Source organism: Erythrolamprus reginae, chromosome 2 (assembly GCF_031021105.1).
Source record: "Erythrolamprus reginae isolate rEryReg1 chromosome 2, rEryReg1.hap1, whole genome shotgun sequence".
Taxonomy (NCBI): Eukaryota; Metazoa; Chordata; class Lepidosauria; order Squamata; family Dipsadidae; genus Erythrolamprus; species Erythrolamprus reginae.
The window spans coordinates 337,996,999-338,020,091 of NC_091951.1; the positions used below are offsets into that span (position 1 = coordinate 337,996,999).

The following is a 23,093-nucleotide window of genomic DNA, read 5'->3' on the forward strand; positions in this document are numbered from 1 at the left end:
CCAAGTGTGATTGGACTTGGTGCATATGCTCTCAACGTACATAACATAAAATATACATTTGTCAAGAATCATGTGGTACAACACTTAATGATTGTCATAGGGGTCAAATAAGCAATGAAGAAGCAATATTAATAAAAATCTTAGGATATACGCAACAAGTTATAGTCATACAGTCAACATGGGAGGAAATGGGTGATAGGAATGATGAGAAAAACTAGTAGAATAGAAGTGCAGATTTAGTAGAAAGTCTGACAGTGTTGAGGGAATTATTTGTTTAGTAGAGTAATGGCGTAGAGTAATGCATATAAACTCAAACTCCTGATAAATATTCTAAGAAACCGAAGCTGGAAATCATAATTAATTCTTGCCTTCTGATTGTTAACTACTTTGAGAGGAACAAACCAGAAATTCTAATTAACATCTATCACTATCACTTTTATAAAGTATCCAAAGGATTATTCACAGAAAGCCAGAATTACTACCCTGAGTCCCCTGGAAAAGAGCGGCCTAGAAATTTGTTAAAATTAAAGAAATAAATAAAATAGATGTAGTCTATGTACTACTATAAACAAAAGTCTTGTAGAGTTCACGGAGAGGCACAGCATACAAGTCAGATAGGTAGATAGATAGATAGATAGATAGATAGATAGATAGATAGATAGATAGATAGATAGATAGATAGATAGATAGATATAGAAAGATAAGATAAGATTAGTAGGTAGGTAGGTCGGTAGGTCGGTAGGTAGGTAGGTAGATCGATATTTAGATAGATATTTAGATATTTAGATATTTAGATATTTATTTAGATAGATAGATAGATAGATAGATAGATAGATAGATAGATAGATAGATAGATAGATAGATAGATAGATAGATGGTTTGTACTATGTTCATGGTAGAAAACACAAATAAAAGCTAATATTTATCACCTGCATTTTATAGAGTATATATACCAACATTTGAATTATATATTAAAAATCAGAAACATTTAAGATGGAAAAAATTAAAGTCACTAAACGTAAGGTACAATGTCATGGATGCTTTTCTAATGTTGGAAAATGTGTATAACCAGAGCCTGGATTGATATGTGATTTTGTGAACTGGTTTCCAGTCAATTTTATTCTGCGTGGTCAAAGTTCAATGTCATATTAAAATATATATAATATACTTTATTGCTTTCTATTCACTTTCTTCCTCTCCCTCTCTCCCTCTGAACACTAAATAAGAAAGTTGGTTTTAACAAGAAAGAAAGAGAGAAAGGCTTATTTCTTGTCTCAAATATAATAATTAACCACAGGGAAATTGACATGAGGGGGAAACAGATAGATATGCACAGCTAAGCCTGTCCCAAAAGTCTTTACTGTCTGTTTTTGACCCACTTGTTTACTGGAAGTCTTCAGTTGTTGTGAAGATAAAAATGAACTGGTGGTGCCAAATATACAATACAGAACATAAACATTTGTATTGCTATTTTTAACCAGTCCTTTTTAAGTCTTCCCGGCCATGGAAACTTACCAACTACTGTTTGTATACATGACACTTATAATGCATTTGCAATGGATGTATCTATAATCAGGACAAAAATGTATCCAGATAAATAAGAGGAAATATTAAAATAGATTAATTTCTGGAGATACTATTTAAATTCATCTTGCATTTCCTCTGCCCCATTCATATACAGTGGTACCTCTACATCAGTGATTTTCAACCTTTTTTGAGCTGCGGCACATTTTTTACATTTACGAAACTCTGGGGCACATTGAGTGAGGGGGGGGGTGGCTAAAAAAAGTTTGGACCAAAAAATTATCTCTCTCTCTTCCTCCCTTTCACTCTATTTCTCTCTCCCTCCCTCTTTCTCTCCCTCCCTCTTTCTTTCTCTCTCTTTCCATCCCTCTTTCTTTCTCTTCCTTCCTTCCTCTGTTTTTTGCTGTCTTTCTCTCTCCCTCCCTCCCTCTATGTCTTTCTCTCTCTCTCCTTCCCTCCCTCTCTTTCTCTCTCTCTTGCTTTCTTTTTCTTGTTCTCTTTTTCTCTCTCTTGCTTTCTTTCTCTCTCTCTCTTGCTTTCTTTCTCTCTTTCTTCCTTTCTTTCTCTCTCTGAGCTTCGCGGCACACCTGACCATGTCTCGCGGCACAGTACTGTGCCGCGGCACACTGGTTGAAAAACACTGCTCTACATAAGAACTTAATTTGTTCCATGACCAGGTTCTTAAGTAGAAAAGTTTGTAAGTAGAAGCATTTTTCCATAGGAATCAATGTAAAATCAAATAACGTGTGCAAACCCATTAGGAAAGAAAGAAAAGTTCAGAATTTGGGTAGAAGGAGTAGGAGGAAGAAGAGGAGGACAGTCGCTGCTGAAGGAAGAAGGTAAAGTGAGGGGAATCAAAAAAATCCAAAACTTTAAGGCTTAAAAAAAAAAAAGAGGGACTCTGAGGCAGCGCCCAGAGAAAGGAAAACACTCCATTCACTCTGGGCTGCCCTGAGCGAAGGGAGCGTTTCTTTTATCTGGGCACTGGCAGAGGTTTATTCCCTTTCCAAGTGCCCAGGGAAAGGAAAATGCTTCGTTTGCTCTGGACTGCCAAAGCCTACTCAAGCGCCACCAAAAGGTTCCTCTGGTAGCCCAGAAAAGCCCGAGTTGGGGGAATGGCAGGAAACTGGCCGGGCCTTCGTGCCTCTCTAATTTCCTGGGAAATTTTTCCGGCCTCGGTCTCTAAAGTAGAAAATGGTTCTTAAGTAGAGGCAAAAAAATCTTGACCACCCAGTTTTTATCTACAGAAGTTCTTAAGTAGAGGCGTTCTTAGATAGAAGTACCACTGTATCTCCATCAATGCAAAAAAACCAAAACAAAACTGTGCAGCCTCCTTACAATTCAAAAGTACAGTGATCCCCCGATTATCGCGAGGGTTCCGTTCCAAGACCCCTCGCGATAATCGATATTTCGGGATGTAGTGGTGCGGAAGTAAAAACACCATCTGCGCATGCGCGCCCCTTTTTCCATGGCCGCACATGCGCAGATGGTGGAGTTTGCGTGTTGGCGGCGGGGAAGACCACCCAACAGCTGATCTGCTCCGCAGCGCGGAGCTTTGCGTGGGCAACGGGGAAACCCCATATTTGGCTCCTCGCTGCTGCCGCGCTGCGGAGCAGACCGGCGGCTGAAGGAACCTTCCCTGGGTGCCGCCCGCCGCCCACGCAAAGGGGAAACCCCAAGACCATGTAAGCTGAAACAGGGCTGAAACTCAAAGCCTGTTTCCTGCCGCCCGGTTTAGCCAGGACACGAGCGGCGAAGTGACTTGGAGGAATGGGAAGTCCAAACCGCCCAGTTTCAGCTTCACATTCCTCCAAGTCATTTCGCCGCTCGTGTCCTGGCTAAACCAGGCAGCAGGAGACAGGCTTTGAGTTTTTGGCTGCGGGGGGAGAAGTAGGACTTTCCTAACTCCCTCCCCCCGCAGCCAACAGCCGCGTCGCTTCCCAGCTGACTCCCGAAGCCAAACGCGGAAGTGGGGGTTTTTTTAATTAATTTTTTTTTTAATCGCGATATAGCGATTAGCAATGATCGAGATTGCGAAACTCGGGGGATCACTGTATTATTAAATTCAATGAGGCTTTATCCCAAATAGGGAAAGGTCTATAGCTGTGATGGTGAATCTATGGCATGCGGGCCACAAGTGGTACATGGAGCTCTCTCTGCAGGCATGTGAGCTGTTGACCAGCTAAGCTCCACTGAGCATGTGCGCATGCCTACCGCCAGCCAGCTGATTTTCGGGTCAGACAAGCCCATGCTTTCTCCTCACTTTCTGTGACCGGTGCCTTCCCAGATCTCTGGAGATTCCATTCCAGCGCTGTTTGAGCACGGATGGCTTTTCCCCCCCTCCCACTAATGTTTTGGAATGTGAGGCCAAAACAGGTGGGTCCTTGCATGTACAGAGGCGGGACTAGTAATGTGTATAAAATCATGCATGGGATAGAAACGTGGATAGAGAAAAACTCTTTTCTCTATCACACAATACTAGGACGAGGGAGCCCTCCCTAAAGCTCACAGGTAAGAAAGTGAGGACAAATAAAGGGAAATATTTCTTCACCCGGAGGGTCGTTGGTTTATGGAATTCACTTCCAGAAGAGGTTGTGACAGCTGTCAGCCTGGATAGCTTCAAGGCAGGATTAGACAGATTCATGGATGCCAAGTGTATCGGTAGTTATTGAAACGGATGTCCGTGTGCCCCATCTATGTTGGTTGAGGCAGGCAGGATTCCCTTAAGTACCATTTGTTGGGGGTCAAGGGAAAGGGAAGGTTTGGCATTCTCTTTCTGTTCAGAAGATCCCCATGTACAATTGGTGGGCCACTGTGTGACACAGAATGCTGGACTCGATGGGCTTTGGCCTGATTCACCATGGCTCTCCTTATGTTCTTATGGGTTCCTAACCAGTATGGGCCATTCTGTGCACCGGTAGCAATGTGTGGGCCACGCATGCACCCCAGAGAGATTTTGCTTCTGTACATTTCAGTGATTAATGCCAACATTTCACATTACCATGAATCTTCTCACAAGATTTGCTTCCTGCACATGTACAGAAGCCAAATCTCACTTCAAAATGTGAGCGTGGGCCAGATGCGTGCACGCGCCCGCCAGTCACCCAGAGTTGCGCATGCATCAGCACCAGTAGCGATAGTAAATTGGAAGCCCCACCTAGGTGGGACGTGCAGGAGTGACACTGCATTATGGATGTGGGCACTTGCACATGTGCAACAGTGCATGTGTGCATACTTTTGGTGCCCGAGGGGAAAAAGGTCACTGGTCTATAGGCTTACATACACTTCTATAAAAAATATTTTTAAGAACATTAACTAAGAACATTTAACCTGGGTTCATACAGCACACTAAACCAGGGGTAGGCAAAGTTGGCTCTTCTATGACTTGTGGACTTCAACTCCCAGAGTTCCTGAGCCAGTCATGCTAGCTCACGAATTCTGGGAGTTGAAGTCCACATGTCATAGAAGAGCCAACTTTGCCTACCCCTGCACTAAACCATATGGTAAATCCATTAGTGCAAATCTATAATTTTATTGTAATCCCCCAGGCATTTAAGTAAGATATTGTAGATGGTGTAGAAGTGTGATTAATTAATCATGGAGACCTGATAGTGCAGTAGAGTAGAGTATTGTTGGCAAATTCTGCCCACGGACTCGATCCTGATGGGGCTCAGAGTTGACTTAGCCTTCCATTCTTCTGATGTTATTAAAATGAGGACCCAGATTGTCGGGAGCACTATGTAAATGCTGCTTGCATTGTAAATTGCCTAGAAAGTGTTGTGTGTAAGCCTAAATGCTATTTACATTGCTATAATGTACACTTTTGGTCAGGGGTCCCTTCGCCACTGGTTCGCAGCATGATGTTTCACACATGCGCACTGGCTACACTTGCGCACACACACTTGTCCCCTTGTGCAATTCTGCTTCCATGCACACTGACTAACTATAATCAGCCCAAAACACAGCTGAGGAGCTGATCAGCTGTGCTTCAGGCAAAGGAATAAAGATAAATATAAACCCTGGGGCAGGCGGGGGGGGGGCTTTTTCAAGCAACAGCAGAGGAAAAAACTTCTGAACAGTAAAAAATTCAGGGGGGGGGATTAAAAAAAAAGATGGCGGCACCCAAAAACTGGCACCATCCGAACCGTGACGCCATCGTGACTTCACAAGATCTTCAGGAGATCCAGCCCGGACCAGGAGGAACCCACCCATACTTTTGGTTTGGGTTTTCTATATAAATATAGCTCTTGAAGCCTATAAACCAGTGATAGTGAACCTTTTTTTTCTCGAGTGCCGAAAAAGTGTGTGTGTGTGTGTTATCGCACATGCACAAGTGCCCACACCCATAATTCAATGCCTGTGGAGGGCAAAAGAGCTTTCCCTGCCCCCCCCCCCAAAAAAAAACCCCTCTGGAGGCCGGAAATGGTCTATTTCCCAATTTCTGGTGGATCCAGAAGTAGGCTTGTGTTTCACCCTCCCCAGGCTCCAAAGACTTCCCTGGAACCGGGGGAGGATAAAAACGCCGTCTCCCATAGGCTTCCTGGAAGCCAAAAACGCCCTCCCAGAGTCTCTTGTGCGAGCCAAAAATCAGCTGGCTGACACACAGATGCACATTGGAGCTGAGCGAGGGCAACGGCTCGCGTGCCAGCAGATATGGCTCCGCCTGCCACCTGTGGCACCCATGCCACAGGTTCGCCATCACTGCTATAAACCCTGGCTCATAGGCTTAACTTGTTTTGGGAGCCTAGCCAAAGGCCACTTCTTTAACAAACCATGGCCTAAAATAGCAGCATGAAAACTTAGCATTATTCTCAGGTAACAAGAAAAGTTCTTATGTTTAACTCCTGAGAGCTTCATGGAAAAAGAAATCACACTTTGAACTAACTTTTTCCAGTTGAAAACTTTGTGTATATTATTCCACACGCACGACTACAAGAAAGGCTACACCAATTATTCTGTTAACCGTAAATGTTGGTAATAATAATAATAATAATAATAATAATATATTAGATTTGTATGCCGCCACACCCTTCCTTACTGGGATTCGATCTTGTGAACTGTGCCTTGTAAAGCAGAGAACTAGCAGTTTGAGCTATCAGATCAGATCCCTTCCAGCTCTGTACCAGGGAGGGGCTATATGTTTTTTTTTGTTGTTGTTGTTGTTTTTATGTATACCAGGGTGATCCATATATATATACCCGTGAAAATATATATATATATACCCATGAAAATATATATATATATATATATATATATTTGTTTTCGTAAATTTTCACGGGTATATGTATGTAATATATATATATATATATATATATGTGTGTGTGTGTGCGTGTGTGTGTGTGTGTGTGTGTGTGTCACATGTTTAAGCTGAATTTGAAAATTAAGGGAGACTAGGATAGATCTATTTCGGATATATATATTTCATGAAATGTTTAAACAAATAGATGCTTTGTTTTCAAAGACTGAAAAAATCTGACCAAGAAATATTTTATTAAAAATGAAAGTTAAAACATTCAAAAAGTGGACCACTTCATGCCTGGTGGTAAATTCTCTACCCTGGTGTGCCTTGCCCAAAGAGGATCCAAGCCAGAAATGTAGATTAAAATCTTTTTATATATACAAGTAAAATGAGGAATCTCACCCGAGATGAGAGAAGAAACATACACCCTCCGAAGCAGTTTTTCCTGCCCTAAGTCTTTGCAAGCTTGTTTTCATTCCTAATCCCTCTGAAAAAGGCTTTTTCAGCCCTAACCAGGGCATAAAATAATGTGCTGAAGCTGAACAGACTAAGGACACTAGCGATATGAATACCTGGTAGGCAGATTTTTCCCCCTATTTTCTTCCCCCAAAACTAGGGTGCGCCTTATACTCCGGAAAATACAGTAGTTGTCTACCCCATCTATTTATTTCCACCCCCTGCCTTTTATCCCTTTTATTTGTTCACTACCCTGTATCCCCGCAAATAAGTCACCCCTGAAAGTAAGACGTAGGAGAGATTTCGTAGAATTGCCTAATATAAGGCATCCCCCAAAAGTAAGACGTAGGAGACGTTTCGGTTCTAAGTATTCAAAAACAGAACAGATAGAATAGGATAGGATAGGATAGGATAGGACAGGACAGAACAAACAGAACAGAATAGAATTGTATTGGCCAAGTGTGATTGGACACACAAGGAATTTTTCTTGGTGCATACGCTCTCAGCGTACATAAAAGAAAAAGATACATTTGTCAAGAATAACACTGCTGTCCATAAATTGCATCCAAAAACGCTGCATCAATCCGATTTAAAACACATCCAACACGCGTCCAACATGCGGCTGCATGTTTGGATGCATTTTTTCTGCAGCAGGATACAGGATACAATACATTGAAAAAAAAAGAAGACATCCCCTGAAAATAAGACATAGCACATCTTTGGGAGCAAAAATTAATATAAGACGCTGTCTTATTTTCGGGGAAACACGGTAGAACTCCAGCGTCCCTCTCAGTACTGTTGAGCAAAATATCACATAAACTATACTTGTGCATTTTGTTTTTCTTGCCTAAATGTAGAACCTTACTTTTTCCACCATTGAATTTCATTTTGTTAAATAGCACCCAATGTTCAAGTCTGTCACGATCCTTTTGTATCTTGAGCCTATCTTCTGGAGTGTTGGCTATTCCTATTTGGTTCATCTGCAAATTTGATGAGTTCCCCATCTATCCCTTATCCAAGTCACTGATGAAGATGTTGAAGAGAACTGGGTGTCAAACAGAGCTTTGGGGTACTCCACTCAGGGGTGGGCAACAGGCAGGACGGGGTAGAACGCAGTTCCACCAGCGGAAATGAAGATGCGTGCGCAGCTCCAGCTGATCAGCAGCTGTCACTTCCTGGATTACTGGTCTCGGCTCGGCTCTACTTTTTTTCCCTGCTGCTGCTGCTGCATCTGCGCTCCTTGCTTTTTTCCTCTTTCCTCCTTCCTGGCCTCAGATGAGCTTCCCTCTCTTCTGCCAGGCTCCCCTCCAGTCTCACATGGCCACCTTCCGCCTGAGATGTAAGCAGAAGGTGTAGGTGGAAGTGGCACTGGCAGCATTTATGCGTATGGCAGCACCCGTTCGCCTAGCTACCCAGCCTGTGGTGGGGAGGCGACCCAGGAAGGAGAGAGCGGGAAACACGAAGCAAATTGTCACCCCAGCGAGCGACACTGGTAAGGTTGTAAAGCAAGGACTTAACAGTTCACTTGAACGATTAGGATTGTTCAAGCCACTCCCACCTGGTCACATGGCCGGCAAGCCACTCCTACCCAATCACATGACAATTATGCCACACCCACAAAATAAGCCACACCCAGTAAAAATTTTGGTTGCCCATTACTGACTCCACTGTATACTTCCCTCCATGTAATATAAATTATCTTGTGATTGTTCAGTTAAGGTTATATTCCTTAAACCTTAAAATAAATTCTTGAAGGCTTAAAATAAATTCACTCATGTGCATGTATACTTACTTGAAGCATGTGCTGTTGAGCTATAGTTATATTTCTAGCACACTATGCATTAAAAAAAATCTCCCAAAGTAATTATATGACCTTCACATTGGATATTAATCAGCATGACGGAAGGAAAAGAGTATTATGGAAAACTTTGCAACCCTTCAATTTAATTTTGTTTTAACAAAGCAATTCTCTGTGTAGTTATTTGGCAATAAACCAATATAGTAATCATAATTATAAATGAAATACATTGAAGATATGACCTCAAAAGCTTAAGATTTTGGCTAGAGAGTACAGTTGCTACACTAAAAAAGCTGAGCACTTTATCAGTCATGATTTCAATATTATTAAGCAATTATTGTCCCAAAGATGATTTTGCAAAAGGCAACTGAACTTTGTTTTGAAAAACTGGATTTCTGGTTTGTGCCTTTTGAAAAAGCACTTTTGGGACAACCATGACCTGGATGATAGAATCTCCACAGACATTAAGTAATTCTTATTTCCCAAAAGAGTAGCCATTAGAAAAGAACGTGTACTAAGAAGATAATCTGAAAGAGGGATGAGGGGAAGGAAAAAAAGAAGCAATCAGCAACCAGAGCAAACTAGCGCATAATTGGATTTATTTGGTTTCAATTGATAACACTGTATGATTTCAATTACTGTTTGTAAAACATGATTTATGATAATGGTCCACGCTATTATGGTAACAAACCGTAAACTCTAGTAGAGTTTTTTAAACACCATTCCTAAACCAACCTAATTATCTTTTGTAACATGTTAATGCCTAACAGTTTCCACAAGTAAAACTTCCAAACAAGCAATCCAACCATAATGATCCAAACAAAATAGGTCCAACCAACCCCCACAATCTTCCAACAGTATGATATGGAAGGAAACAGCTCTAGATCAGAGGTTCCCAATCTTGATTATTGCAATGCGCTCTACATGGGGCTACCCTTGAAGAGTGTTTGGAGACAGCAGATAGTCCAGAATGCAACCGCGCGAGCTGTTATGGGTGTATCTTGGTACGCCCATATAACATCAACACTGCACATGCTGCACTGTCTACCGATTAGTCTCCGGTCACAATTCAAGGTGTTGGTTATCACCTATAAAGCCCTCCATGGTTTAGGGCCTGACTATTTACGAAACCGTCTCCTGCCACATATCTCCCAGAGACCAATAATACTGCACCTTCTCTGGGTCCCGCCGACTAAGCAATATAGGTTGGCGGGACCTAAGGGGAGGGCCTTCTCTGCAGCTGCCCCAGCTCTATGGAACCAACTCCTCCCCCCCCCCACAATATCCATACTGCTCCCACTCTACTAGCCTTCCGAAAGGCTGTTAAGACCTGGCTTTGGCAGCAGGCCTGAGGGCTGTGAATCCTAACATGTGGCACGGCTGAGTCACGTTTGATTGGTATGTATGTTGTTTGATAGATTTGATTTATGGGTTTTATAATGGGGGTTCATAGTTTTAGTGTATGGGATTTATAATGGGTTTTTTAAATAGTTTATTATTGATATTTGACTTCTTTTTATTGCAGTATTATATTTGTATGGTTGTAAGCCGCCCTGAGTCCCTGGGGATTGGACGGCATAGAAGTCAAATAAATAGATAGATAGATAGATAGATAGATAGATAGATAGATAGATAGATAGATAGATAGATAGATAGGATAGATTAGATAGATAGATAGAAAGATAGAAAGAAAGAAAGAAAGAAAGAAAGAAAGAAAGAAAGAAAGAAAGAAAGAAAGAAAGAAAGAAAGAAAGAAACTCCCTTAAATAACTTTTGTGGCCACGGACTCCCAAGTCTTAACTCAAGATTTAAATCATAACATTTCTTCAAGCCTTCATGGACCTTCTGTGATGACATTGCAGCCCCCACTCCTGGGAATCTGAGGACTACAGATTGATTCTCAGTCATCCAGGTCATGGTTCTCCCAAAGGTGATTTTTAAAAAAAAGGCACATGGACTTTTCTTTGTTTTTCCTTAAAGGCATTTCTCTTCTCATCCAAGAGGCTTCTTTGATTCTGAATGGTGGTAGGAGGAATGGGAGGATTTATATTCCTTGCAGTCATCTGGTGCATAGCATAAATAACCCTCCAAGTGGCCTCAACGACTCTCAGAGAGTGCTAGCTACCAAGAACTGCAAGGAATATAAATTCTTCCATTTCCCCACCTTCCTCATCTTCATCATTCAGAGCTGAAGAAGCTTCTTAGATGAAGAAGCAAAATGCCTTCATGAAAAAAAATACAAAGAAAAGTGCAGGTACCTTTTGAAAAATGCACCTTTAGGACACAATGCTCTAGAGTTCTTCAGAACAGTTCATACGTAAAGTACACATAATTAAATTAGTCTAATGTTCTGCAGGAAATGAAAGCTGGAAAGGAGAAGAGAATGATTTATCAATGTAACTCAATCCTTCTCAAATAGTGGGGTGCACCCCCGGGCATAGTTCCCTCTAAGCTGAGCAGTGAGCAATCGCTCACTTAAAAATCATCATCAACTCAGAGTTTTCCAAACCTGCCCAGAAGCCGAGAAGGAAAGAGTGAGAGGGAAGGGGAGAGAGAGGAAGAGAGGAAGAGAGAGAAACAGATAGAAAAAAGAGAGGAAGGAAAAGAGAAAGAAAAAGAATGGGAGTAAGGAAGAGAGAAAGAAAATCAAAATCTAGTTTGAAACTAGCTCAACTATTTAAGTGGCATTTTGATATTGATAGAGTTGCTCTATTATGAGCTCACTGTTATAGACACACAGTACAGTATTTTATTTTGAAATTCTCTGAGGCAAAACAGGGTGGGTTTTTTTATTTATTTATTTGTTTGTTTGTTTGTTTGTTTATTTATTTATTCTGTGCCGCCCAGTCCCAAAGGGACTGCCGCTCAGACACTATACTTTTCCGCCCACCCCCCAAAAAAATTAGAGGGAACACTGCCCCCGGGGGGGGCTTAGCGATGCAGAGGGGATACATGCGACCCCAGGGAACATGTGTGGTCCCTCTCGATTGATTCCCCTGAATGGGGAATGTTTTCCCAGTTGCATGCTGCTCCAAGTCTGGAAGAGAAGGCGGCCAGTCAGGGCAGGGCGACTGTGTGGGTTCTTGGTCTTGGCAGGTGCCATGGTAGCCATGAACGTAAGCTGGCCTGGCCACATGTCAAAAGAGGACCCTAACCACAGTAGCCTATGGCTGCCTACCTGAAAACAGGCTCCACTGATTTCAGTATGACTTGTTCCCAGGTAAGTGGGTCGAGCAGCCTTCCCCAGCCAATAGATTGCTTGCAGCTTACAATAAGTGAAATAATAAATATTAACACTAAAATTCCATTGGGCCCAGATTGGAGGGGCGCAAAATGTTTACTTCTTCCTAGGGCGTAACAGAAAATAATTGGGAAACATTGATGTAACCCAACAGAGAACCCTAAGGAAAATCCAGTATAGTATAGGCCAGTGATGGCAAACCTATGGCACGGGTGCCACAGGTGGCACACGAAGCCATATAGAAACATAGAAACATAGAAGACTGACAGCAGAAAAAGACATGGTCCATCTAGTCTGCCCTTATACTATTTCCTATATTTTATCTTACAATGGATATATGTTTATCCCAGGCATGTTTCAATTCAGTTACTGTGGATTTACCAACCACGTCTGCTGGAACTTTGTTCCAAGGATCTACTACTCTTTCAGTAAAATAATATTTTCTCATGTTGCCTTTGATCTTCCCCCAACTAACTTCAGATTGTGTCCCCTTGTTCTTGTGTTCACTTTCCTATTAAAAACACTTCCCTCCTGAACCTTATTTAACCCTTTGACATATTTAAATGTTTCGATCATGTCCCCCCTTTTCCTTCTGTCCTCCAGACTATACAGATTGAGTTCATTAAGTCTTTCCTGATATGTTTTATGCTTAAGACCTTCCACCATTCTTGTAGCCCGTCTTTGGACCCGTTCAATTTTTTCAATATCTTTTTGTAGGTGAGGTCTCCAGAACTGAACACAGTACTCCAAATGTGGTCTCACCAGCACGCTATATAAGGGGATCACAATCTCCCTCTTCCTGCTTGTTATACCACTAGCTATGCAGCCAAGCATCCTACTTGCTTTTCCTACTGCCCGAACACACTGCTCACCCATTTTGAGACTGTCAGAAATCACTACCCCTAAATCCTTCTCTTCTGAAGTTTTTGCTAACACGGAACTGCCAATGCAATACTCAGATTGAGGTTTCTTTTTCCCCAAGTGCATTATTTTACATTTGGAAACATTAAACTGCAGTTTCCATTGCTTTGACCATATTCTGCTGGCACGCGAGCCGTTGCCCTAGCTCAGCTCCAATGTGCATGCGTGTGCCAGCCGGCTGATTTTTGGCTCGCACAGAGGCTTTGGGAGGGCGTTTTTGGCTTCCGGAGAGCCTCCGAGAGGATGGGGGAGAACGTTTTTACACTCCCCGGGATCCAGGGAAGCCTTTGGAGCCTGGGAAGGGCAAAACACGAGCCTACTGGGTCCACCAGAATTTGGGAAACACGCCATTTCCGGCCTCCGGGGGGTGGGGAAAGCTGCTTACATACACAATAGCACATGCCCACGCTCTTTCAGCACCCAAGGAAAAAAAGGTTCCCCATCACTGATATAGGCCAAAAGGGATATTAGCCTTCCAAATCCACTATGTGCAGAAAAGAGATATTTCAAATGGAAGAAGAAAGTGTCTTTTATTTATTTTATTTATTTATTTATTATTTATTACTTAGATTTGTATGCCGCCCCTCTCCGAAGACTCGGGGCGGCTCACAACATGTAGAAACAAATCATAAGCAATCAGACAAATTTAAAATATTTAAATATTTAAAAACCCCATATGCTAACAGACACACACACAGACATACCATGCATAAATTAAACGTGCCCAGGGGGAGATGTTTCAGTTCCCCCATGCCTGACGGCAAAGGTGGGTTTTAAGGAGTTTACGGAAGGCAGGAAGAGTAGGGGCAGTTCTAATCTCCGGGGGGAGTTGGTTCCAGAGGGCCGGTGCCGCCACAGAGAAGGCTCTTCCCCTGGGGCCCGCCAACCGACATTGTTTAGTTGACGGGACCCGGAGAAGGCCCACTCTGTGGGACCTAATCGGTCGCTGGGATTCGTGCGGCAGGAGGCGGTCTCGGAGATATTCTGGTCCGATGCCATGAAGGGCTTTAAAGGTCATAACCAATAAGGAATCTGCCATTGAAATCAGCAAAACTACAACCTCTGACATGGGTAACATTTCTATCTTTAAAGCAGTGGTTTTACTACTACAACAACAACAACAACATGATGCTAAATATTCATCTGTGTGCTAACAGCAAATGCATCTCTGGGACCACCAGAGTGCTTCCTTCCATATGAAGCAATCAATACAAACCAGCAAGTAACTATTTTAAAAAAACCAAAAAGAAAGAATTGTACATTTTCCTATAATTCTCATGGTTGCCCAAGCTCATCTCTGGATTTGGGTGAAGAGTTTTAAGAGAATTATAATAGGTGCACGGATCCATGTGCACATTTCAGTTTCATGGGTGCAAAAATAGATCATGTTACTTAAACACAATGGGGGGGAAAAGGATTCTCATTTTGGAGATGAGGAAAACCTGCCAAAATAAGTCTGAGTTAATGATAAGTGGACGAAAGGAAGATCTCTTGCCAGGAAAACATGGTTGCATCGGACACAGGCAGAAATGAACAGATCTGGTTACTGAAAAAGATGACATTCAAACAGGGTGAAGAATATCAGAGGGAGGGAGAGGCACAGTTGGTACAAATTGGGTAGGAATGGTACCCCCCATTTAGAGAAATGAAGAAGAGGGGAGGGGAGAAGAGAGGAAAGGAATATACTGTATATATACAGTATATATACATATACATACATACATACATACATACATACATACATACATACACATACATACATTGCCCAGAGTCCCTAGGAGTGGGTGGCATAAAATTTTGACGATACACACACACACACACACACATATATACATATACATATACTGTATATCAGTGTTTTTCAACCAGTGTGCAGCGGCAAACTAGTGTGCCGTGAGACATGGTCAGGTGTGCCGTGGGGAAATTAAACATGGGTCCCCAAACTACCATTCCTGCTAGGATATCCCTTTTGTGTTCATTGAAACAGGTCCAGGTTTCACACTAAGTGAGTATAAATACATTTAGAAACTATATTATTAACTATATGTATAATATGTACTGCGTTAGAGTGTCATTTTGGTTAGTGGTGTGCCCCAGGATTTTGTAAATGTAAAAAATGTGCCGCGGCTTAAAAAAGGTTGAAAATCACTGCTGTATCTATCTATCTATCTATCTATCTATCTATCTATCTATCTATCTATCTATCTATCTATCTATCTATATACAGAGAGAGAGAGAGAGAGAGAGAATTGTCCTAAAAATTGAAGAACAAGCATCACTTCAATGGGGATTTTACACTGACGATGTCAGCAGTGGCTGACGAAAGTTTATTATAATTTTAAAAAAAAACACCTTAACCTTCTGGAGATTATGGTCTATTGTTTCTTCAGATATATATATATATAGAGAGAGAGAGGAAGAAATAGAGATATAGATATATAGAAATATAGATATATAGAATGTGTGTGTGTGTGTGTGTGTAACCTTTTATCTTATATATAATTCTCCCCTCTCCTCTTCTCTCAAGGGTAGTAAGAAACAACCCAGAATTCTCATTCATGGCACAAATGAGCAAGCTCACATTATCCCATTTCAAATACATGATGCAAAAGACTCAGCTCTCCGGAAACGGATCTAATGCTCTAAAAAAAGGCGAAAGGAAAAAAGAAGAAGCAGAGCAAATGAACTGAATTAACAGCAGTTAACAGGTGCAAGTACTGAAAAGACCAGCTTTCGGGGGGTGGCAAATCCTCACGGAGAAAATGCATCTCTCTGTGGTTCGCTGGGAGGTGAAAGCTGAGTTGATGGCACCTAATCAATCGATCGATCGATCAAAGGGGGCAGTAGGAAACCTGCTTGAAGAGATCCACTGAGAGAATGAGAGAGAGAGAGGGGAGAATGAGAGAGAAAGAGAAGGAGAAAGAGAGAGCGGGAATGAGAGAGAGAATGAGAGAGAGAATGAGAAAGAATGAGAATGGGAGAATGAGAGAGAGAGAGAAGGCTGTCTCCTAGCACCCAGGGAGGCTAAATGAGTGGATTTCTCTTTTAAAAAACTCAAATAAGGGCAACTCGCAGGAACTCACCCTGAAAGTAACCCTATTTAAACACAAATACACACAGAAAGAGAGAGAGAGAGAGCATCAAGCACAAAATGAAATTTGAGAGAGGAGATAGACGTGGATTTGGGGAGGGGGGTGTTGAAGTGGGTGCTTATAAATCCCTCCAGGTTGTAAAGGCACACACATACAGACACACAGAGAGAGAGATATCTGTCTGTCTGTCTGTCTGTCTGTCATACAGACACGCAAACACAGAGAGAGAGAGAGATATCAATCTATCTGTCTGTCTGTCTGTCTGTCTGTCTATGTATGTATCTATGTATGTATGTATCTATGTATGTATGTATCTATCTATCTATCTATCTATCTATCTATCTATCTATCTATCTATCTATCTATCTGCCTGTCTGTCTGTCAGTAATACAGACACAAAAACATACACACAGAGAGAGATACCAATCTATCTATCTGTCTGTCTGTCTGTCAGTAATACAGACACAAACACACAGAGAGCGATATCAATCAATCAATCTGTCTGTCTGTCTGTCTGTCAGTAATACAGACACACAAACACACACACACACACAGATACCAATCTATCCATCTATCTATCTATCTGCCTGTCTGTTTGTCTGTGTGTAATGCAGACTCACAAACACACACACGAATCCCAGTTTCGGAAATGGGGGGAAAGAGTCAAACGAGGGGCTGCAGGAGAAAGCGGGGCGGCGGAGGAAGCCGCGGGATCCAGCTGTCAGCAATGGAAAGGGAAAGATGGAGGTGGGGTGGTGGTGGTGGTGGTGGGAGGAAAGCATCAGCCAGAAGGGGACCCTGAAGGCTGCGGACGGTCCTCTTCTTCTACCCGAATGGCAACCTTAACGCAGCTTTTAAACAGGCGTCGTGCTGCCGCTCCCCCTCCCTGCCGGACTACAAACCTGCTTCGGCGGCGGGGAGCAGCCTCCCGCGTCCCCCTCCCGCTGGAAGAAGAAGAAGGGCGCCTGCTGCAGCCCCCGCGACCGCCCTCGCCGGCTCGGCGCTTCCTGCTCGCCCCTCAGCCGGGGCTCAACGCAGCCGCTAAGGAAATCAGCTGACGGACTGGCAGCGGCCGCGACGGCTGCCGCAAGTGTCGCAAAAGACACCTCTCCCCCTACCGCGCGCGCGGTGCTTGGCGGCGGCCGCGTCTGGCCGCGAGAGGCTGGTAGCCATGGAGACGGAGAGGCGGGGGAACAAGGAGGGGAGGGCTCCGTGAAGATGCGCCGTCGCTTGGATGCCCCGCCTTCCTTCGGGAAAAGGCGGGGGAAGCAGGCGCGGGTTGAGGAAGTAAGCAGGGTGAACTGTACCAATACAAGTACAGTACTAAGATCTTTAAGATTTTTATTAATACTCTTTTGTTTTCTTTAAAAAAAAATATTTTTATTATTATATAAACTTTAAAAACAGAGGACAAGAGGAAAGAAAAAAAAGCAAACACCACAACGAGAGAAAAAAAACGCAAAAAAGACATGCACAAAAATGAATACTGTACATATATATATATATATTCACATTGAATACGTATATATTGTATATTGTATATGTATATTGTATATATATATATATATATTGTATATGTATAAATATGTGTGTGTGTATGTTTGTATGTATACACATACATACAAACATATACAGTGGAACCTCTACTTAATTCATTCCATGACCAGGTTCTTAAGTAGAAAAGTTTGTAAATAGAAACAATTTTTCCCATAGGAATCAATGTAAAAGCAAATAATGTGTGCAAACCCATTAAGAAAGAAATAAAAACTCGGAATTTGGATGCGAGGAAGAGGAGGACAGTCGCTACCCAGAGCATTTCTTTTCTCTGGGCGCTGGCAGAGGTTTATTCTCTCTCCAAGCGCCCAGAGAAAGGAAAATGCTTTGTTCGCTCTGGACTGCCAAAACCTCCTTAAGCGCCACTGAAAGGCTCCTCTGGCATCCCAAAAAAGCCCGAGATGGCCGGGATTAAAGGAGGAATGGCAGGAAACTGGCCGGGCCTTCGTGCCCCTCTCAAATTTCCTGGGAAATTTTTCTGGGCTTGGGTTCTTAAGTAGAAAATGGTTCTTAAGAAGAGGCAAAAAAAATCTTGGAACACCCGGTTCTTATCTAGAAAAATTCTTAAGTAGAGGCGTTCTTAAGTAGAGGTACCACTGTGTCTTATCTATCTATCTATCTATCTATCTATCTATCTATCTATCTATCTATCTATCTATACATACATACATACATACATACATACATACATACATACATACATACATACACATATATAATTATACAAAACATGTCAAAGCCATTAACACAACAAAAATATATATTTATTTATACTATTACGGTACACATATCGACTCCTATTCTGTGCTTGTTTCCTGATAGCTTATTTTACCACTATGACAATAATTATCATGGGGATACCTTTGAAAAGTGTTCGGAAACTTCAGATCGTGCAGAATGCAGCTGCGAGAGCAATCATGGGCTTCCCTAAATATGCCCATGTTACACCAACACTCCGCAGTCTGCATTAGTTGCCGATCAGTTTCCGGTCACAATTCAAAGTGTTGGTTATGACCTATAAAGCCCTTCATGGCACCGGGCCAGATTATCTCCGGGACCGCCTTCTGCCGCACAAATCCCAGCGACCAGTTAGGTCCCACAGAGTGGGCCTTCTCCGGGTCCTAAACAATGTCGTTTGGCAGGACCCAGGGGAAGAGCCTTCTCTGTGGCAGCCCCGGCCCTCTGGAACCAACTCCCCCCAGAGATTAGAATAGCCCCCACCCTTCTTGCCTTTTGTAAGCTTCTTAAAACCCACCTCTGTCGTCAGGCATGGGGGAACTGAGATATTCTTTTCCCCTAGGCTTTTACAATTTATGTATGGTATGTTTGTATGTATGATTGGTTTTAAAATAAGGGTTTTTTGCTGTTTTAGTATTGGATTGTCGCATGTTGTTTTTACCATTGTTGTTAGCCACCCCGAGTCTACGGAGAGGGGCGGCATACAAATCCAATAGATAGATAGATAGATAGATAGATAGATAGATAGATAGATAGATAGATAGATAGATAGATAGATAGATAGATAGATTAATTAACTATTGTGATGATTCTTGACAAATGTATCTTTTCTTTTTTCTCTTTTTAAAGACCACACAATTCAATTTTTTATTGGCATTTTGGTAAATTTGAAAGGAAAAGTTGATTCAACAAACATATGTTAAAAATAGTTACTTTCTCCCGTTCAGGAGGCAACTTGGCTGTTTTTCCTAATACAATGATAAAGCTAAAAGATTGAGTCATATAAGCAAGTTTTAAAAACCTTCAGGGCAGGATGGCTCCCTTTGGCTATGTCCCACGTAGAATTGTAGATGTTGGCAAAAGTATAGAAAATAAGAGGTGACTGGACTTTGTTTTTTCTTTGAAGACGTTTTACTTCTCATACAAGAAGCTTCTTCAGCTCTGATTGAATGGTAGTGAATGGAAGGATTTATATTCCTTGCAGATAGCTGGTCATTTATACTCTCCAAGGAGTATAAATTTTTCCATTCCCAACAATACGGTCAGAGCTGAAGAAGCATCTTGGATGGGAAGCGAAATGTCTGCAGAAAAACCAGAAAATCCAGTTGCCTTTGAGACAAAGATAGGATTTTGTTTGTTTGTTTTAGCATGACTACTGATTATATTGCAATTGTTTTTAAATGTTGCTATCTGCTCAAAGTCATGGCTTCAAGCTGGACAGCCGTACACGTTTAAATTCCACTGAAGATGAGATTCAAGTTATGATTGCCAAAATTATTACAGTATTTCTTTAATGGCTCTGAATTTTAGATTTTGATATTGCCTAAGAGCAAAGTATCAAGTAATGAGTAACGTAAAACCCCATCCAGTACCTTTGCTGATACTATTTAATTTTCTCTGGCAAATGTGTGCAGTTTTGAAGGTATAAAAGCACATTTTCAAAATAGCATACCAGAAAGGTTTAAGCCTGCCTACCTACCTACCTATCTATCTTTTTCTGTCGAGTCACTTGGTATACCAAAATATGGGAGGGATCATACTGTTTCCTTTTGCCTTTCAGCCTCACTCCAGGCACTATCCAAACACATTTTCCAAACTTGCAAGGAACTGATAAAGAAATAAAGGGAGACTAGTATAGTATATAAATAGTATACAAATAAAGGGAGACTTCTCCTTGAGAAGGGGCAGCATAGATATCTATTAGATAGATAGATAGAGATAAATAGAGATAGATAGAGATAGATAGAGAGAGAGAGAGAGAGAGAGAGAGAAAGAGAGAGATCTATTTTGAGCTATTTGGTTCTCATCAGCTAGCCATATTCTTCTAGGATTAGAACTTGGGCTGTTTTTGCTTTGCTAGGCAGTGCTTTTTACCCTCTAAGCCACAAGCTCTAATCTCTTTTACCAGCTGAGCCAGGGAAAGATTACATGTTTTTCTGTCAATCACCTGGTATTTCTATATCTAAATATCTATATATCCAGGAAAGTGTTCGCCATCGCCGCTACTACCGGTGTGGTTGCGTGTGCAGTTCCATGTGACCAGTGGGCGCATGTGTGCACCTGCGTGAGATTTGGTTTCTGTGCATGAGTATGAAGCCAAATTATGCATGAGGATGCTCGCTTGTGCAAGATTTTGTTGATTTTCATTGATTTCTTTGCTTCCGCACATGTGCAGAAGCAAAAAAGCACCAAAAATCAGGAAAATCTCATGCACACGAGCATCCTTGCACAAGGTTTGGCTTCTACCTACCTACCTACCTACCTACCTACCTATAATCCAAATATTCACAGCAAAAAATTGTCATATAAACATAAAGACATATACTGTATACATAAGACAGTTTCTAAAGCTTCCCTATCTCCAAAAGAGTGTTTCTCAATTTTAGCAACTTTAAAAAGTTTGGACCAGGTGGCTGGCTTGGGAATTAAAGTCCACACATCTTAAAAGTGCCACGGCGAGAAAGACTGCTCCGGAATCTCACCAAGCTAATTCATAAATCCCATGCCCACAACCAAGATGGCAACCTCGCTCCTTTCCAGAACCTAAAAAGAGGTTCCAGCCCTTTGATGAAGTCGACTTCCGCCTGAAAACGAGGAGGCCTTCCGCTCTCCATCTTTTCCCCACTTCTTACTGCTGCTCATCATAGAGTAGCGCCACGCTTAGACCGGCGCCTCTCTGCGCCCAATCACCTCCGTTTTTCTTCCTTTCCCCCCCCTCCTTCACACTTACCGGAAGTTGGCTCCGCCCACACCCCACCCCTTCACCATTCTATCCCTTGAGCCTGAATGAGGGAAAGGTTAATTAAGGAAGGAGCCGGGGGGAGGGAGGCGCCGAGCTACGCGCGCCTGCGCAAAAGATGCTGTGGTGCATGCTGGGCGTGCGCCTCCCTCCTCCTCCTCCTTCCCGCCGTGACTGTGCAGATAACCGGGCGACGAATTGCCGCTCCTGCCGGCTCTTTCGTGTCGTTTAGCCCCCGCCCCGCCCCGGCGCCCGTGAGTCGCTGCCGGGATGGTCGGGATCAAGGTGATCGCTAACGACGCCGACTTCCAGAGCGAACTGAGCGCCGCCGGCTGCCGGCTAGCGGTGGCCAAGTTCACCATGAGGGGGTGAGTGGAGGAGCCCCGGTCGCCGCCTTTTTTTCCCCGGGTCTCCGCGAGGCTGTTGGGAGCGGACGCGGGTCAAAGGATTCACACGATCGCAGTAGGAGGAGGTGGCTTTTACGAGGGGGGGGGGAACGTAAGTGGCCAAGTGTGATTGGACACACAAGGAATTTGTCTGGTGCATATGCTGTCAGTGTACATAAAATAAAATATACACTTGTCAAGAATCATGAGGTATAAACACTTAATGATTGTCATAGGGGTCAAAGAAGCAATGAGGGAACAATCAATATTAATAAAAGTGTTAAGGATACAAGCAACAAGTTACAGTCATAGGTGGGAGGAGATGGGTGATAGGAATGACGAGAAGACTAATAGTAATAGCCATGCAGCCTTAGTGAATAGTTTGACAGTGATGAGGGAATTGTTTGGAAGGAAGGACTGGAGAAATATTGGCCTCAGGAAGGGAGGGAGAAAGAGAAAAAGAAAGAAGGGAGGGAAAGAAAGAAAAGAAAGACTTATGACCACAGTTGAGGCCAAAATTTTGGTTGCTAAGCAAGAGCGGTGTTAAGGAGTTTCACCACTTTTTACTAGTTTACTACCCACCTTGCCACCTGACCTGCAAGTCTTGCCCACCTGAAACAACCCCCACCTGACCTGCAAGCCTTGCCCACCTGAAACAACACCCACCTGACCTGAAAGCCATGCCCATAGAACTGGTAAGGAAAATATATAGGTTTCACCACTGGTCTGCAGGAATTAAAATTATGAATTAATGTCCGTGGGATTTAAAATTATGAATTTGGTGGTCCCTAAGGTCCAAAAGGCCGGGGACCTCTGCTCTACAACATTGTTTTGAGGGTAGGAGCTGGAACAGTTTATGTCCAGTATGTGAGGGTTATGTAGATATTTTCACAGCCCTCTTTTTGACTCATGCAGTATACAGGTCATCAATGGGAGGCAAGTTGACAGCAATTGTTTTTTCTACAGTTCTGATTATCCTCTGAATGTGTCTGTCTTGTTGGGTTGCAGAACCAAACCAGACAGTTATAGAGGTGCAGATGACAGACTCACTCAGTAATCCTCTGTAGAACTGTATCAGCAACTTCTTCGGCTGTTTGAGCTTCATGAGTTGGTACAGAAACAGCATTCTTTGTTGTTCTTTCCTCTCTGGGTAGCGAGGGACTATTGATGAATAGCGGGAGTATG

General features: G+C 42.6%; 2 protein-coding genes across 2 annotated transcripts in view; one reads left to right on the forward strand and one right to left on the reverse strand.

The window, feature by feature from the left end:
* Positions 1-17,282, reverse strand: part of WDR7 (WD repeat domain 7) — a 390,669-nt gene extending 373,387 nt beyond the window's left edge. The window contains exon 1 of the mRNA XM_070743517.1: positions 17,174-17,282. The gene's annotated coding sequence lies outside the window, so the exon portion shown is untranslated. The remainder of the gene's footprint in view (positions 1-17,173) is intronic.
* Positions 17,283-21,606: 4,324 nt separating this feature from the next.
* TXNL1 (thioredoxin like 1) overlaps positions 21,607-23,093 on the forward strand; it is a 43,580-nt gene continuing 42,093 nt past the window's right edge. The window contains exon 1 of the mRNA XM_070743518.1: positions 21,607-21,890. Within this exon, the coding sequence (XP_070599619.1) occupies positions 21,793-21,890 (98 nt within the window). The 5' untranslated portion in view covers positions 21,607-21,792. The remainder of the gene's footprint in view (positions 21,891-23,093) is intronic.